The following is a 16,598-nucleotide window of genomic DNA, read 5'->3' on the forward strand; positions in this document are numbered from 1 at the left end:
ATTTAAAGGGAAAGCTCATTATTAAATTATTATGGGCAATTATTTCATAACTAGTGTGGAAATTGTCATTTCTGCAGCCTTAAAAGATCCTAGAGGAAGCACATGTGGATCAATAAGGATCAAATCCCAGAAAGTGTAAAGATGCACAGGAACTGAATCTTCTGTATAAAACGTTATGTGCCTGGGAAAAATGATATTAAAATTCCTGGGTGGCACAGATACTTTTTCCTTTGCAGGAACACGTCAGGTGGTGGTTGATGCTTCACATTCCTCTGAGGCAGTTAGGTTTGTTTTCTCTGAGAAATGATACTGAAGTATGATGAATGCAATTTTAATTTCCATAGATCACAACCAAAGGCAAGCAAGAGGGGCAAGATAATTTCGGCGTACCTTGACGAAGGTGACTGTTGGCTCTGTTTTGGCAGAGAACACGCTTGTTGGGGTGGCATTTGCAGGCTGCAGTTTGGGATCTGTGACTCCAGCGCTCCCATCCAGCACGCACCGAACCTGCCGGAAGGGTGGGAGTGTGGGCTGGGTCCCGGCCCTTCAGGGTTTCCAGCACTCAGGTAAACGCTGCTGGTTCCGGTGAGGCAGTGCTGAGCTTTACTGGGTAGAATAAATCACAGAATCACAGAATGGCTGGGTTGGAAGGGACCTCTGGAGATCATCCGGTCCAACCCACCTGCTAAAGCAGGTTCACCAGAGCAGATCTCACAGGGTCATGTCCAGGTGGGTTTGAATGTCTCTGGAGAAGGAGACTCCACAACCTCTCTGGGCAGCCTGTTCCAGGCTCTGGCACCCTTCAAGTAAAGAAGTTTCTCCTCATATTCAGATGGAACCTCCTGTGCTTCAGTCTGTGCCCATTGCCCCTCATCCTGTCATTGAGCACCACTGAAAGGAGTCTGGTCCATGCTCTGACACCCACCCTGAGATATTTATAAGCACTGATGAGATCCCCTCTCAGCTTCTCTTCTCTAGCTGAACAGCCCCAGCTCTCTCAGTCTCTCCTCATAAGAAAGGTGCTCTAGGCCCCTTGTCATCTTCATATCACAGTATCACAGTATCACAGTATGTTTGGGATTGGAAGGGACCTCAAAAGATCATCTAGTCCAATCCCCCTGCTGGAGCAGGAACGCCTAGGTGAGGTCGCACAGGAATGTGTCCAGGCGGGCTTTGAATGTCTCCAGGGAAGGAGACTCCACAACCTCCCTGGGCAGCCTGTTCCAGTGCTCTGTTACCCTCACTGAGAAGAAGTTCTTTCTCAAATTTAAGTGGAACCTCTTGTGTTCCAGCTTGATCCCATTGCCCCTTGTCCTATCATTGTTTGCCACTGAGAAGAGCCTGGCTCCATCCTCGTGGCACTCACCCTTTATATATTTATAAACATTAATAAGGTCACCCCTCAGTCTCCTCTTCTCCAAACTAAAGAGCCCCAGCTCCCTCAGCCTTTCTTCATAAGGGAGATGCTCCACTCCCTTAATCATCTTTGTTGCCCTACGCTGGACCCTCTCCAGCAGTTCCCTGTCCTTCTTGAACTGAGGGGCCCAGAACTGAACACAATATTCTAGATGGGGTCTCACCAGGGCGGAGTAGAGGGGAAGGAGGACCTCTCTCGATCTACTGACCACCCCCCTTGTAATATCCCACTGCTGGACTCCCTCCAGTAATTCCTTATCCTTCTCAAACTGGGGAGCCCAGAAATATATCCTTTTCCAGCCCTGTGAATGCTGTGGAAGAGCCTTTCCCTGCCTGCAGCACCAGACTTCCCATCCCTAGTAGGTGTTGTGCTGCAGTCAGTGCTCCCATGTTTTTGCAGGTATGGTGCTTGCCCACGCACCAGCCCCGGCCCAGCAGCCGCCTCCATCGCTGACACAGAACCACTTGGCAGAAGTGGGTTGTGTTTTGGCAGTGACAAAGTCATTGTAGACGTAATTCCCTTGAAAAGGGTGTTTTGAGGTGCAAGGTGTGTTACTGAGGTGATGCCAGCACAGCCCCTCCGACGTTCCCCAAGTTCTCAGCATCCGGCCAGCAGTCTCCACAGCTGGATTTAGCTCACGGCAAGAGTGTGGAGAACAATGAGGTAAAGTCAAACCCCCTCCCCACTCCCACCAGATGGCCCTCATGCTTTTTAAATTTTACTCTAAACGGCTGGTAAATGCTCTGCAAGCACTTGGTGAGTTTACAAGGGGTGCAAGTCTTTCCTGTCCTTTATTTTGGCAGTGCAAAGCGTGGGCTCCTGGATGATGCCAGTGCCGGTGTCGGACACCTCCCTGCCTTTCCTGGGGGTGCCCTCATTTTCTGGGTCTGTAGGACAAGTCCTGAAGGAGAAGCACCGAGAGACTTCAGTAGGGTGCAGAGCAGGTCCTGGAAATGTTGTTAAACTGAACCTTGCGCATATGTGTTACAGACCATGTCTAACGTCTGCACCTGGCCCTGGCACTAATCTGGGGGCAAGGCCAGGCTCCAAAGGGCAGGTGGTCTGTTTCTCACTCAGACGTCAGCCCTCGGTCTCTGCCTGGCCAAGTTCTGCCAGCAACGCTTTATGCTTTTTGAGAGCAAGGGACAGTTTGGGAGGTACTAAAATAGGCAAATACTTGATCGTAGTTCATCTCAAAGATTAAGATAAGACATTTACTAACCCCTTACCTACTAGCTTGACATTTGAGTCTCAACTTTATGGCAGTGTTATAACATTGAGGAATTCAAGCAAAACCTTTCAGCTTGCAAAACTGTGAAGTTCTGGGTTTTGGCACCGGTATAAACCCATACTTGATCCTGGATTTCCTAATGTATGCATCTTCCCCCCTCCACCAGGATCATTTTCCCTTTGAGAACAATACCGGATTTGGCTCTCTCGCCCTGTACTGTTGCTGGAGTAGTTTAGTGCATTAACTGGTAGATTTGTTTATGCACAGCAAGGTTCTGCCCAGACATCGGTGCCGTAAGCTTTTCCATCTGCACGGCCCCGTTCTGACCTTGATCTGTTGTGGGGCTGCGGAGGGCTCGTTCACGCTCCAGCCTCGCAGGCTTTTCTATCGGGATTAGCTTTAAGGGGCTCAAGTTGTTGAAGGGTTTTTCTACTGATAAATGGATTGAGACCCATATTTTAATCTCACGTCATCAAACATTCATCAGATACTCTTGGTCATTACTGACAGAGCCAGGTTTGAACTAGTGACCTAGCAGTAAAAGGTCCCATTAGCAATTTCCTTAAACTGTCAAGTCATTGCATAACACAGATGAAATGTGATGGGATTTTTTTTTTTCTGCAGGTAATGGCAGTGAGTTTCTGTTTAATTTTTATTTACTAATGACTGTGTTACCAAAACATCCTGTGTTAAAGCGTTCACGCTCCCATGTAAGCCAGAAACGTGAAGAAACACAAAGATGGGGTGTATCACCCACGTGCCCCTCTGCACAGGGCAGTCACAGGGTCAGGCAGTGTCACCCGAATTTCACTCCATTGTTTCCATGAATGGGGAGAGTGCTGGGGAGTCCAAGTAGCAAATCCCATCCTCCCCACACCAGGTACAGCACCTACACCTCGCACCAAGATGGATCCGCGCTCTGTGTGTGTTGCTCTCCATAAGCAATAAAAACAAGGACTAACAGGCGTTTAGTAAAGCTTCTTTGGCTCACGTCGCACTGCACTGTTCTTTTACCAGCAACTTTTGTATCCAAGTCATTTCTCTCTTTACAGAATCACTTGAAGAAATAATGTGTGAGGGGAAAAAAAGAATTAGCTCCGGCAGTCGTGTTATAATGGCTCTTGTGCTGACAGCCCTTGGGGAACAGTGGCAGCAGCGGGGTAAGTATGTATGACATCTTTGTAGTGATAAAGAAACAAATAAATGTTCCCATTAACACTCCATCGGGTCAACAGCTATTCCAGACCAACACGATGTTGGCGGAACCCATTTGATTCATATCATCTAGGACACATTTCTCTTGCAACATATCTTCTGGAAGGCACATAAACCAGAGGTCCTGCTCGAACCAGGTGGAGTCATTAAAGAATCAGCGAACTTTTTACAAGTTGTTTGAAATACCCTGGCTAGAATCCAGCTCCAGTGTTGTTACTGTGTCTGTTTAACAGTTCCTTCATCACACCATGACAATGACTCTATTTCAGCGCTGGAGGAAGTAATTTCTCCATACATCGTTTGTAATGCATTTTGGGAGGCTTTCTGGAGGCTTCCTAAGCCCTGCAGTGAGATCAGTGGGATGTGAGCCTCACCATAACGATCTTGGGAAGCATGAGCAGCATTTGTATATCATCCATAATGAATGTGTGTGCATATGGAACAAGCACACATGCTCACAGATGCCTGCTCAGCCAGGCTACCCTTTTCCTATGGAAGTCAGTGCAAGTTGTGCTTGAGTAGGAACTACCATGTCTCATTCCCCACCCAAATGCTGGGTAGTGAAGCACATCTTCAAAAAAAATCTAATTAGAGGAGTGTTTAAGCACAATTTAGCTCTGCTAAATGCAGGCTTTAAAACAAGTACAGACTTTCTAACTGGCATGGGATAACCCGGAGCTCCTGATGAATGTGGTTCTTCCCTCCCGTTTAACAGGCGCTGTCTGGTTGTCTCTTCACCTGAACTTTTCTTTTACTTTTTCACACAGGTTGAGTATTTTTGAGAAAAGGTCTGGAGAACGGACGTGAGAAGTCCAGGTAGATGGGATCATACAAAGCCAGGATCTTGAACTTCAAATTGTCCAAAGCACTGTGGAAGGTACGTACAACAGTGAGTCTCTCTTTGTACCTTAAACTTCATTGCAACCAAAGCACTTCCATGCTGTGTTCTGGCAAAATCTCACTTGTCAGAAGTTTGCCTGTGATTCCAGGGAAAATATCTGAGCCCAGGTGATGAACTTCTAGTTCTGCTTCTGCTGAAATCATAAAGTCTTCTGATGTTAACACAAATTCCAGAGAAAATAGGTTTCAAAATGGTCGGCACAAAAAGAGCAGCCAAGTCCTAGACATTGAGAAGTTAACACTTGCCAACCCAGCAAATCGTGTCTCTCATCACTCCCGTTTGAAGGAAGAGCTTGAAATTCTGGACTGCGCCCTTCAAAAGTGCTTGTGAGTGCTTAAAATCAAAATCCCAAGATGCAAAGTCCTCAGAGTTCATAGAAGTGTTCTAAAGGAGATGTAGATTTCAGAGTCACTTAAATACTTCTGATAATACTCAGTCTTGATTCAACAAAGCATGTGACAATTTTAGTAGATGTTTAAATCCATCCCATGTAATATGTTTAAACTCTTTCCCTCAGTGCATGCCTCTGGGCTTCTCCCTTCCCTCTTAAATGGGAGACGTGTACTTGCATCTCCCTGAAGCCGATTGCAGCTGATCGTATGTTCACATGCATTGCTGAACTGACAATGTAAAAATCATATCAAGACCTTGTGTGGTAAAACAACCATAGTCTGCCCAGTGGATGCCAGAATAAACAAATAAATACCAGCCAGCCTTTAAATGTATTGCAAACTTCTGCAAGTACTGTAGGGAACGTAAATCTGCAGCTGGCTGTAGTGTAGTGCAATTTCCACTGATACACTAAAGAAACAGATTTAATCTGTTTTTATTAGTGAAAGCAGAGGGTGTTACCCCTCTAAAGAGATGGGTGGCGCTTTTGGCATGAGCAGGGCTGTGAGGACTGGGAGGTTGTTAGGACAGAGCCATCAGGTCCCTGTCACCGACACCCTGTGGTCCAACTACCCCTGCAGCCGTATTTACCACAGGATAGCAACAACGCTCCAAGGGTCGAATTCATGGCTGGACACGACTCCGTGTCCTTGTCCGCGAACGACAGCACTACCGCCTGCGTGAGCACCCTGAGTATTTGGGGTGGCTCACAGCACCCACTCCCTCGAACCCAGGCGGGTAACTGTCCCTGCTCAGATTTGCTGTCGGATGTCGGGACGCGAGTCCCGCGGGAACCCCCACGGGACAGACGGGGGGGCTGGGATGCCGGGGGAGCTGTGGGAGCTGCTCTCTACCCCGCTCCCTCCCGCCCGGCCCCCGGGTGCGTCCCCCGATCCGCGCGTCCCCGCGGTGCCGGCGGGAGCAGCTCCCCCGCACGGCCGCCAGGTGGCGCCGTGGCCACGCGGCGCGGAGGCCCCGGCACCGCCCCCCCCCAGCGCTCGGGCTCGGCTCCGCTGCTGGGGGGATAGGGAGGACTCGCCTTCCTCACACCCCCCGGCCCGTGAGACCGGAGCTTAGGGTGCCCTCCCTTCTCCTTCCCCGCCGTGCAGCCCAGTGCGGGTCTCACCTCGACGTATTTCCGTAGCTCTGCTCGCCCCGCGCCCCTGGCGGGCTCCTACCCCGGACGGTAATGGGAGAGCTAAACTTGGGGAAGGAGGGGAGTGCGTATCCCCCTGTCCCGTCGTTCTCCTTCCGACGAGTCCCTGGGGGCCAGCCCGCTCTGTCGGATTCTTGCAGCCACCTGACGGGCCCCCTGTCCCGGGGTCCCGCGCCCCGAGGCACCGCTCCCTCCCTTCCCCCCGGCCCTTTGCAGGCCAGGCGGGCAAATGCTTCCATCAATGTCCCACTGCTTCCCACCTGCAGGAGTTAACCCAGCCCCAGGGCCAGCAGCCTCTCCCTGCCCAGCGGGGAGAGCCCCAATGACCCATGCCAGCCGGGGGCAACCCGGGGGCCCCCAGTCCCCAAGGGCTGAGGGAGGCAGGAGGAGGGAAGCTCCTGGATGAGATGCTTCCATCTAGATCGCCTGCTACTGCTTCTTTATGGAAAATAGGGTAAAAGCGGGCTTCTGTATCATCATACTGTAGACAGACCCTTTGACCCAGAGGCATCCATGCTCTTCCTCCTCAACAGGGCAGGCAGAGTGTTCAATCCTCAGTCCTCTAAGCCTTTTTCTCCTCCTTCTCCCCAGAAGCAAGCCAGGTAGGAAGAATAAAATACCCCAAGTAGCTGAGAAGTGTCATCACCTGCCAAGATGAACATTGGATTTATTTGCGGATGGAAAGTCTTTGCTTCAAAACAGGAACCTATTGGCAATAAGGAAAATACTCATGAAAAGCATCTTTGCTGGGGAGGATACAAGTGAACTGTACCCAAACCTTCAAGCCCCTTCCACCTTTGCATCAGCAGAACGTGCAGGTACGTGCCCAGACTCCCAGTGCTTTGCTTTCAGTCCCACCTTGAAAGGAGAGTCTGCTTTTCCCTTTCCCCCCATCAGCATGGGTCTGTTGCTCATCTGCCTTCTTCTAAGAAGGGCAGGAAGGAGCACAATCCCTTTGGGGGTGCCTCATCCAGCTGCAAAGGTCAGGGAGGAGGGAGCAGAAGGCTTTTCTCTCAGAAATTCCCATTTCCGATCACTTCTGCCTCACTTGGGGTCTGGGCAGAGGGAAGCGGGTCCTGACTGTCACCCCTGTGCCAGGAGCCCTGAGGCAGAGGGAATGGAGGCAGGAGGAGGGAGTTGTCCGGGATGAGCTCCAGGTCAGAGGAGAGGGGAGCCTTGGGCCCACTTGGAAACCTCGTCAGGGCAGGGGAGAGGCCTTTCCCCATGCAGGAGACTCCTCTGTCTCCAGCCCCATAAGAGTTGTGTTTGTCCTCTGGAGTGAAGCCTCTTTCCATACCCTCCTTTGTCGTCCCCAGGAGCCCTGTGGCATGTGGATCCCAGTGTTGCCCTATCCCTGCTGTCTGTCACAACCAGGGACTCTGCAACCAGATCCTGGTCCTGTTCATAAACTGCTCTTGCACGAGCTGCAAAGTTGCAGCTTATGGGTTTGTGTAGCTGTGGTAAAATCCACAGCTTGCCCATGCAGCTCTCGCCTGCTTTGGGAGCAAAGCACAGTCTGCAAGTCTCTGTGTGTGTTCTGTTCTGCATTGCACGTTCAGAGCATTTAGCTCGGGCTTGCAGGGAAGCCTCACTGCAATGTGCCTGAGTTTTCTTCTGCAGCAAAACAGTTAAGCACCGAGTCCCAGCCAGCCCACCGAATACTCCCCCATGGCAGGCTGCACAGTGTCCTCCAGCTCAGTTTGCCATGCTGAGGAAAGGACAAACCCAGCTTCCCACATGAATACGCTCCGGCCTCATAATGGGCATGACAGTGATATGCACGCAGGAGCAGCTCTGCTGCAGTCGGCAGAGTGCGATGGTGTTGGTCCAGAGACCAGACTCAGGTGGCGAGGAGAAAGTGAGTGCTAAGGGCAACTGGGAATGCTTTATAACAAAAGCCCCGGTAGGCTAGGGCTGGCCTCTGCGGGGTGGATGGAGCGCAGAAGTCTCCTTGCCTGCTGCCAGCATGTTTTTTTTTCTCCCAAAGTCTTGACTTTCTCACCCCCTCCTTGTTTCAGCTCTGCTTTTCTTTCACACTGCCCCTGTGGGGGTCGACCCAGTGTTTAACTCTTTCATCCTTGTAGCAATTAGTTAGTGGCTTTGAGGCTGCCTGTAATGCCTCAAGTGTGGCATCTCCCCTGCCCCTCAGCAGGACCCTCCAGGAGCTTTCTTGTGTGTTGGACACAGAGGTGTGTGTGTGTGTACAAGGAGGAAAGTAGTGGAGAAGTTGTCACTTTTATTGTTGTGGCTGGATGTCCCTGCCCAGTGGAGGTGCCCTCACACTGCTGTTGGGATGCTATTCCCTTCAGCATCCGGGAAAAGGCATGGAAACGGTCCCCTGATCCCTTGAACAGATTTGAAGGGTGAAATCTGCCAACTGCTCAGTATATTGATTCAAATGCATTATTCCTCCCTGGGCAGATCCCTGCCCTGGGAAAAGAGCAATCAGTGCAGGTGCAAATGACTATTAATTGCAAAATGTATCTCACCATGGAGGCATTTAGGTTGGATATGATACAAGTGACAGAGCAGCAGCCTGAAGAAGACCAATAAGCCAGAGCACTATAGGGGCCAAACTACTCCTATGTGATACTTATGGTGTAAATATTCATGTATGGCTGTGTGTCGGTGTTCTGCATATCCCTGAGATATGACACAGTAGGATTATGTGAAGATTCAAATTTTATCTGCAGGGAATGTGAAAAACTTGCTCTCCGTAACGGTTCCCATGTGAGAGCTCAGTGTACTTCGGATGCGGATGTTTTGTGTGTGGACCCGCCTAGAGCCAAGGATCAAGTGCGGTTTCTCATTGCCGGCGAGATGCTGGCAGCGGGCTGTGTGCCTGTGTTTTTGAGACAGAGCCCTTGCCGAGATGTAGCTGTGTGCTCAGACAGCCGTTGCACACAAAGTGCCGTGCAGGTGGCTGGAAGAGGGTCCTGTAGAGTTGCCGAACTGCCCTAGGGTGCCTATGGAGCTGAATGCTGTGCCTATAGCGTGTCATACCTGTGCTGCCTGTTCTCTGGACGCTCAGCTGTGCTTCGGGCAGGGCTTAGCACGGCCCGCTGGGCTCCGCTGCCCTCCGCGGCGTTCTGCGCAGCCCCGGGAAGGGACGCTCAGCAGCCGCGGGAACAGCCGCTCGCCGCGCTATCGACAGCATCTTCCGCACCTCGGGGGGATATAGAGGGGTACGGGAACAATTCAGAGACAACCCAAGCACTTCAGAGTTTTCCCTCCCCTAAGCGGGGTAGGAGTTTCCCCTCGAGTGGGACGACGTCGCCCTGGGGAGGGCGAACAACCCGGCCTGCCGGGGCGCACCGGCTTTTGTTTTATTATATGTGCAAACCTGTATTTGAGGAGGCATAACCCACGCTGCCAGCACAGCGAACTCCCTTCCGCGTGAAAAGCCCGTGAGGGAGGCGATGGCCAGAGCCCGGGGCGCAGGAGAGCCGCTCGGCAGCGAAGCGAGTTGCGCGGGGGACAAGACAGGGGTTGATGCGGGAAGACCGGCGGGAGGCAGGTCCAGGAAGCCGCGGAGATGTGCGGACGCTGCGCCCGCTCTACCACCGCGCAGCCAGCTGAGCGCTTCCCCAGCGAGGGCATGAATTAGTCTTATTATTATTATATTATTATTTTCCCTAGAAAAAGAATCGGACTTTCTAGAGAGAGAAAAAAAAAACAAAAAGGACTTTCTCTGTGTTCGGAAATTGTGTGCTTTTGCTGCAAAGCAGCGCATTGCTGCCCGGGAACGGGGCAGGAACCGGGGTGAGTGGTGGAGGCTCAGCGGGAATTTGGGTATTGCAGCGGGGAAGTTGATGGGACCCAGAACACGTCCAGCCACACGCGTGTTTCCAGCGGTGTTTGCGCTGAGGATAACCCCACTGCGTGAGGCGGCCTCTCCTCCCGGGCTCGAGCAGGGGGCACTGCCGACGGGGCGTTCCCGGAGCAGGGGTTGGCGGCCGCGGGGCATCCCCGGCTTTGGGCAGTCGGGGCCGGCAGCCTGGCGCTGGGGAAGGATCCGCCGGGACGGCCCCGGGGGAGCGGGGAGGGGTCGGCCACCTTTGCAAGTAGCGCTGCCGCTTGTCCCCGCTGGCTCCGGGCTGTGCGGGAGCGAGGAGCGGCGCTGGGCGCTGCGAGGGGAGAGCGGGGTGCCCCTCCCAGGGGGTCTCCGTGTGTCAACCCCCCCTTCCCAGGTTATCCCCGCGCGGGGCGGCCCCAGCGAGCAGCTCCGCCGCCTCGTTGATGAACAAAGGCGCGATCGTGTTTGTGTTAATACCCCCAACCCCCGGGGGGGGCTTCGGGGCAACTTTCCCCCGGGTCGGCCGGGGTTTCTGGGCGGAGCTATGCTAACGAGGGGGGGCGTGGCCTCGCCCCCGCGGCAGCGTCTCCGCGAGCGGCCATTGGCGGAGGCGCCGCGGGGGGGGAGAGGTGACGCGATGCAAATGAGGGGGCGTGGCAGCGGCGGCCCCGCCCCCCGCCCGCCGGGGCTGCGGGGCTCGTGTTCGGCGGCGGGGACAGTCAAAGTGGCTCCCATAGGGAGAGACGGCGAGTCCGCCCCGGCGCTGCGGGAGAGGGAGGGGGCGCGGGCATTGGGAGCCCCAGGGTCTCCCTCCGTCCGTCCGTCCGTCCATCCGCGCCGCCGCCGCGGGTGCGCCCCTCTCGCTCCCTTCCCGGCGTGCGCCCGGCTCCGGCAACTCGCTTCCTGCGCGGCTGGAGGAGGGAGGAGAGAGCGCTTCGGCGGGGAGCGGAGAGAAGAAAGAGGGAGAAAAGAAAGAAAGAAAGAAAGAGAGAGGGGAAAAAAGGGGGGGGAAACTTGCCTCTCTTGTCACTGGAAAATGACACTTGATGTAGCAGAGCCTGCCGCAGCTCCCGTTCGTCCTATTGTTTCTTAAACTGCCATCTGAGATTTTTTTTTTCCTGCTGCCATCCGAGGGGTGTCTTCATACAAAAGGGACTTCAAGTACTCCTCCGGCTTGCCAGCGCTGCAACCAGCCCCCAGCACCCCGCCAGCCCCTCCAAGCACCCAAACAAACTGCACACGCAGCAAACAGCAGCAACAAAACCGGGCTCTGATTGCTTCTGGATTTTTTTTTTTTTAATGTGCGTGCCTGTGTTTGCTTTCTCTGACTTGCTTTGATTCCAGAGATCAGCTGCAGAGAGAGGAGAAAAGAGAGAAAGAAAGAAAAAAAAAAAGACCTATATAACAGTCCGCCTGGCGATTTTATCACTTTTTTTTTTTTTTTTTTTGACTAAAGAAAGAAGATTTGCGCTGTTGTTTCTGATTCATGTTTGGGATTCAGGAAAGCATCCAGCGGAGTGGGAGCAGCATGAAGGAAGAGCCCCTCGGCGCGGGGATGAACGCGGTGCGGACCTGGATGCAGGGAGCCGGCGTCCTGGACGCCAGCACGGCCGCTCAGAGGTAGGGGGGCTCCGCGCCCCGCTCCGCGCCCCGGCGCGCACGCCGCCTGCAGCGCTGCTCCCCGCGGGCAGCGCCTTTCCCCCCGCACCACCAAAAAAAACCGGCTCTGGAGCTCTGCTGAGAGCTGCGAGTTTCGCGTAGATGTCGCCAGTTAAAAATTTATCCCTCTCGTCCCGTAGGAATGATGTTTTAAAAATAAAATAATAATAATAAAGGAAGCAGCGACTTTCGCTAGGTAGGAATAGGTGGGTTTTAATCTCTCTAGCCCCTTGTGCTCGCACGGAGGAAGGAGTTTTGAAAACTATGTTTACTGCTGATTTAGTCTTAAGATCTCCAACTGACACTTTCCTCCTCCGATAAGCCGCGAGTTGTGCACGGATGTATCCAAAATATATTTCTCTACCTCGCTTTTTTATCCTCGTCAGGATCAGCAGCCTCCCTTCTTCTCCTCCGATAAGCAGTGAGTTTTGCAAAGCTTTCTCGAGGAGAAATTTAATTCGAAGCCCCTTTATAAAACCACTGCCACTTATCTCAGATTTTTTTAAAAAGAAATCGCTTCATATAGGATGTGCATTTGAGGAAGCTGTGCCCAGCCTCGCTTTCTCTCTTATTTCTCCTTCTCCTCATTCTCTGCCCCGAGAAAAAAAAAAATAATAAAAAAAGGAAATAAAAAAAATTAAAACCTCCAACCAAAAACCAACCCAACCCTGATGCCGGACTCCCAGCCTGAGCCCGGAGCCGGCATCAACTAAGAAGTTGATGTTGACATCTCCCGGTGTCTCCCACCTCGCCCCGCACCCCTCCCTTTGGAGCCCTCTAAGGAAGGGAAAGTTCTGCAGGGACAACCCTGAAATATTTCAAGTTGTCTCTTGGGCTGCCATCGCGGTGTTTACCCACCGCTCCGGCGAGGGGAGGAAAGGCTCGCAGGACTGAAACTGAAAGATAAGGCACATGGGCGCTCGGGTGACAGCTTCGAGCCGAGTTTGAGAAGTGGCAGGACCGGTGCCGCTCCGCGGGCAACGCGCCGGCGGGGCTGAGCGCAGCTCCCCCGCCATGCAGGGCCGGCTGCGAGCGGGAACGGCCCCCGGGGAGGGTTGGTGGGTGCCAGTGTCGGGTTCCTGGGGGGACTGCTTGGCGCTTCGGGCTCGCTGCAGGGTGGGATAGCGTCGGGTCTGTGCCGCACTCTCGGCTCCGCGGGGTTTCGACGTGGCCGCGGTTGAACACGTCTTACCCTGGCCCGGAGGGAAGAGCCCCGGGGGAGGGGGGATGTTCAGCCCCGGGGGAGCGCAGTCGGGGCCCGGCGGGGAAGACATGGGCCCAGGAACCGGCTTGCGAGTTGGGGCGTGAGGCCGCGTCGTCGGTGCTGCCACTAACCCGTGTCTTTCTGGTCCCAGCGGAGTGGGTCTGGCCCGGGCTCACTTCGAGAAGCAACCTCCTTCCAACCTGAGGAAGTCCAACTTTTTCCACTTCGTCCTGGCTCTGTACGACCGGCAGGGGCAGCCCGTGGAGATCGAGCGCACCGCCTTCGTGGGTTTCGTGGAGAAGGAGAAGGTGAGTAGCCCGGCACCCCGCGGGGTCCCTCCCGCTCTGCTCCCCCGGGGCCGCGGCACCGGCTCGTCCCGGGAGCCACCGCCGCCTCCTGGGTGCCTCCTCTCTACCTTGGCCCCGTTATGCTCGGGGCAGGGCAAGGGGCTGAGAGCTGACCCGTCCAGCCCCGGGGTCACCCGGCGTGCGAGTGATGGAGAAACTTCATATCATATTTTTCTTCTTTTTTCCTCCGGCCTCCCGTGTCCTCTTTCACTTCAGGAAGCCAACAGCGAAAAGACCAACAACGGGATCCACTACCGCCTGCAGCTGCTCTACAGCAATGGTAAGGGCTGGGAACCCCCGGTATCAGCCCCACCATCCCCCGCCGCCGCTGGCTGCCCTCCCGCCGCCTTCCCGGTTGGAAAGCCCACCAGAGGCCGGGAAACCGCTACTCTGGCTCCCTTCTGCTCCGCTCGTCCTTGCTCTCGGTGCCTGAGCGCAGCCCGGTCGCGGCCAGAGCTGCTGGGACGGGCGGCCTCGGGTGGGAGCCCCGGTGGGCCCAAGCCCTCGGGCGAGCCCCGGAGCGTTGCCACCGGCCCAGCTCCTCACACCTCTGCCTTGTTTCAGGGATCAGGACGGAGCAGGATTTCTATGTCCGACTCATCGACTCCATGACCAAACAGGTAGGTGCTGCGGAACGCCCGCGGAGGACGGGGGGATGGCAGCCGTCGGGGCGGCCCCGGGGAGCGCGGCGGGGCGGCCCGCGGAGGTGAAACCCACCCCCGCTGCGAAAGGAGGCGGCTCTGTCCCGCCGGGGAAGTGGCTGCCGCCTCCCGCAGGGCACGGCCGCGCTCCCCGCTTCGCACCCGCGCAACCATGACCGGTATCCGCGCAGCGGCGGGGGCTGCAGGGCCGAGCCGCGGGGACCGACCCCGGCGTCGGGGCGGCGCGGAGGATCCGCTCGGGACCCTGCCCGCCTCAGGGCTTGGGAGCTCGGAAAAATACAGGCGACCTTCCAGCCGTCCTAGTTCGGGACGCTTAATTAATAAGAATTAACCTCCCGCCGCCCCCAGCCCACCGCACGCCGCCAGCACAAGTCGCCGCTCAGCGCGGTGGCCGTGTTGGTCCTTTATTCGCGCTGCTGCTGAATCCCTGGGTGAAAGGAGCAGCGATCACATCGGGGCACGTTTGTGTGTCGGAGGAGCCCCCGGAACGCGGCGCGGGGAGCGGCGAGCTCGGTGCTGGACTGCGGAGAGGGCTGTGGGGCAGTAGGGCTTGTCAATGGATTAACCCTGGTTTTAAGCTTGCTCTTTAGCTTCTCAGAGTACTAACGTGCGTGTCTACCTGGAAAAAAATACTTTTATTTTTGAAAACAGTATTTCTGCAAAGGAACTATCTGAACAAATCGATTCTCTCTTTTAAAAAATTATTTGTTACTCTGGCTTTTTCTTCTGATACTGTTAGAATATTTTTTTGGTTTATAATACGTTTGTTTTAAATAGTTTGGTTCACTTTTAAGCCTTTTATCCTTAAGATATGTTTTTTCCCCTTCTAATCTTGTTAAAGAAATTCTTACATTTTATTTAAGAAAAACATTAGTCTCTTTTCTATTGATAGGAAAAGTCAGTCCATGTATGTTTTCTGTAGTGGAAAAAACTCTTGGCTTGTATTTGGGTTTCTTTTCTACAGCAAAACATGAAGCTCTAAGGGCTGAGTTTGTTTTAGAAAACTCTCTTTGATGGTCCCAAAACATCTTTTCCTGCCATTGAAGACTGTCTTGCAACAGCAAAAAAAAAAGGAAGTTGGATGAATTTTACTAGAGAACCTACTATGCATCTGAACTTTGTTAAACCATACACTTCCAAACAGAGCTCATTCCCTGTAGGAATTGAAACAGCAGCAACATGCCCTCCTTCGTAACAAATCTTGGAAAGCATTTGCTGTCATTCTTTGTTTTTCAGTCACCAGTGGCTTAGTTTGTGTTAAAAGTAGCAATATCATCCTGAGATAGAACCTCTCTTTAGTCCTTTTGGAGCTTATGTGTTTCACTGTAGACCATACGAGGGAGACTATCGATAAATATTATCTTTAAATAGCCTTCTTATCATTACGGAAATGCAAAAGCCTCTGTTCATAACCCTGTTGAAAACAGAGCCCTGAACTCACGTAGAGCAGCGGATTCAAAATAATTTTCTTAACAAAGGCAGCTTGCATATGAAGAGTTCATCCTAAGGCACTGTTTGACCTCTTGGTCTCTCATTATTATCAAGCCATCAGAGGGTCTTTGGAGAGAAAGGGGAAAAAACCTCCCCGAGATACAGTTTATTTGTAAAACCTGCCATGTAGCTTTAATGTACGTTCACAATGAAGAAAAATCTGATTTCAGGAAGTCTTACAAAAACAAAGTTAGTGCAAATTACAGATTTTGGGGAAAGCACGATGGAGCTGAGAAGCAAGGATTTAGAACAAAAGCTTTCTGAACTTAGATTAGAAAACAGGGAGTGAAAGGCTATTTTAGTCGCAAACATGTTTGCTTATGTATTAATTTCATGAATATAACTTCTTTAGGCATGACTGTAATTGCTTATGAAGAATAGGACATTGTCATGTCAAAACTGTGGCATGTGCCACTCTGATTTTTTTGGGGGGGGGTGGGGGCTAAATTCTTACTCTTCTTCTTGTTTAATTATTTCCTTTTTAAAAGTGAAATGATTTCGGAGTTGCGATTGCTTCGATTACCGAATGCTTATTAGGAAGCGGAGTCCAACACATGACAGAAGCTCACCCAAATGTTGAATATATCATTTATATTTTACGACAGCGAATTATATAGAAGATTTTTAAGTAACTTTCAAATCATCAAACTGTAATTAAATATTGCAAAGACTGTCTGAAAATTCTTTAATTTTTAATGAAAGTTAAATATATATTGTCAGTCTACTTGAAGGTGTAGTATTTTAATGCCTGACGCTCAGAACAAATTGGATAATGAAATGATTACTTTTAAATGAAACTGTTGCAGAAGCGTACATGTTTCAGCTGGCGAGGATCTTCTCAGCACTCACACACGCGCATTCACACACTCAATAATTGTGAATTCCCAGACTAAAATTACAGCTACTCTGAGGTTTCTGGTGGCAAATTAAAAATCCCACAGAAACAAAGCTCGAATGAGTTAGGTTCCCCAGATCATACAGGAAAGTAGCTGTAGCTCTTTCCTTACATTAAATATGTGTATATATATATATATATATATAATTAGAGAAATCAGATTTAAATGTATTCTTTTTGTCTCACAGTTACAAATCACAAGGTTTTGTGCAGCTGCAGGTTATTAAGTTAGGC

The 16,598-nt window shown here is 52.3% G+C and overlaps 1 protein-coding gene across 9 annotated transcripts in view; it reads left to right on the top strand.

Annotated features, from left to right (window-relative positions):
- Positions 1–10,794: 10,794 nt before the first annotated feature.
- Positions 10,795–16,598, top strand: part of EBF1 (EBF transcription factor 1) — a 273,573-nt gene continuing 267,769 nt past the window's right edge. For 4 of the 9 annotated variants that reach the window (XM_071814682.1, XM_071814683.1, XM_071814684.1 and 1 more), the window contains exons 1-4: positions 10,796–11,726; positions 13,121–13,277; positions 13,533–13,596; positions 13,881–13,936. In XM_071814682.1, coding sequence (XP_071670783.1) covers positions 11,593–11,726; positions 13,121–13,277; positions 13,533–13,596; positions 13,881–13,936 — 411 coding nt within the window. In that variant the 5' untranslated portion in view covers positions 10,796–11,592. Of the gene's footprint in view, positions 11,727–13,120; positions 13,278–13,532; positions 13,597–13,880; positions 13,937–16,598 lie in introns of all 9 variants that reach the window. The other 5 variants (XM_065848986.2, XM_065848987.2, XM_065848988.2 and 2 more) reach the window with 2 other exon arrangements.

Source organism: Patagioenas fasciata, chromosome 14 (assembly GCF_037038585.1).
Source record: "Patagioenas fasciata isolate bPatFas1 chromosome 14, bPatFas1.hap1, whole genome shotgun sequence".
Classification (NCBI taxonomy): domain Eukaryota; kingdom Metazoa; phylum Chordata; class Aves; order Columbiformes; family Columbidae; genus Patagioenas; species Patagioenas fasciata.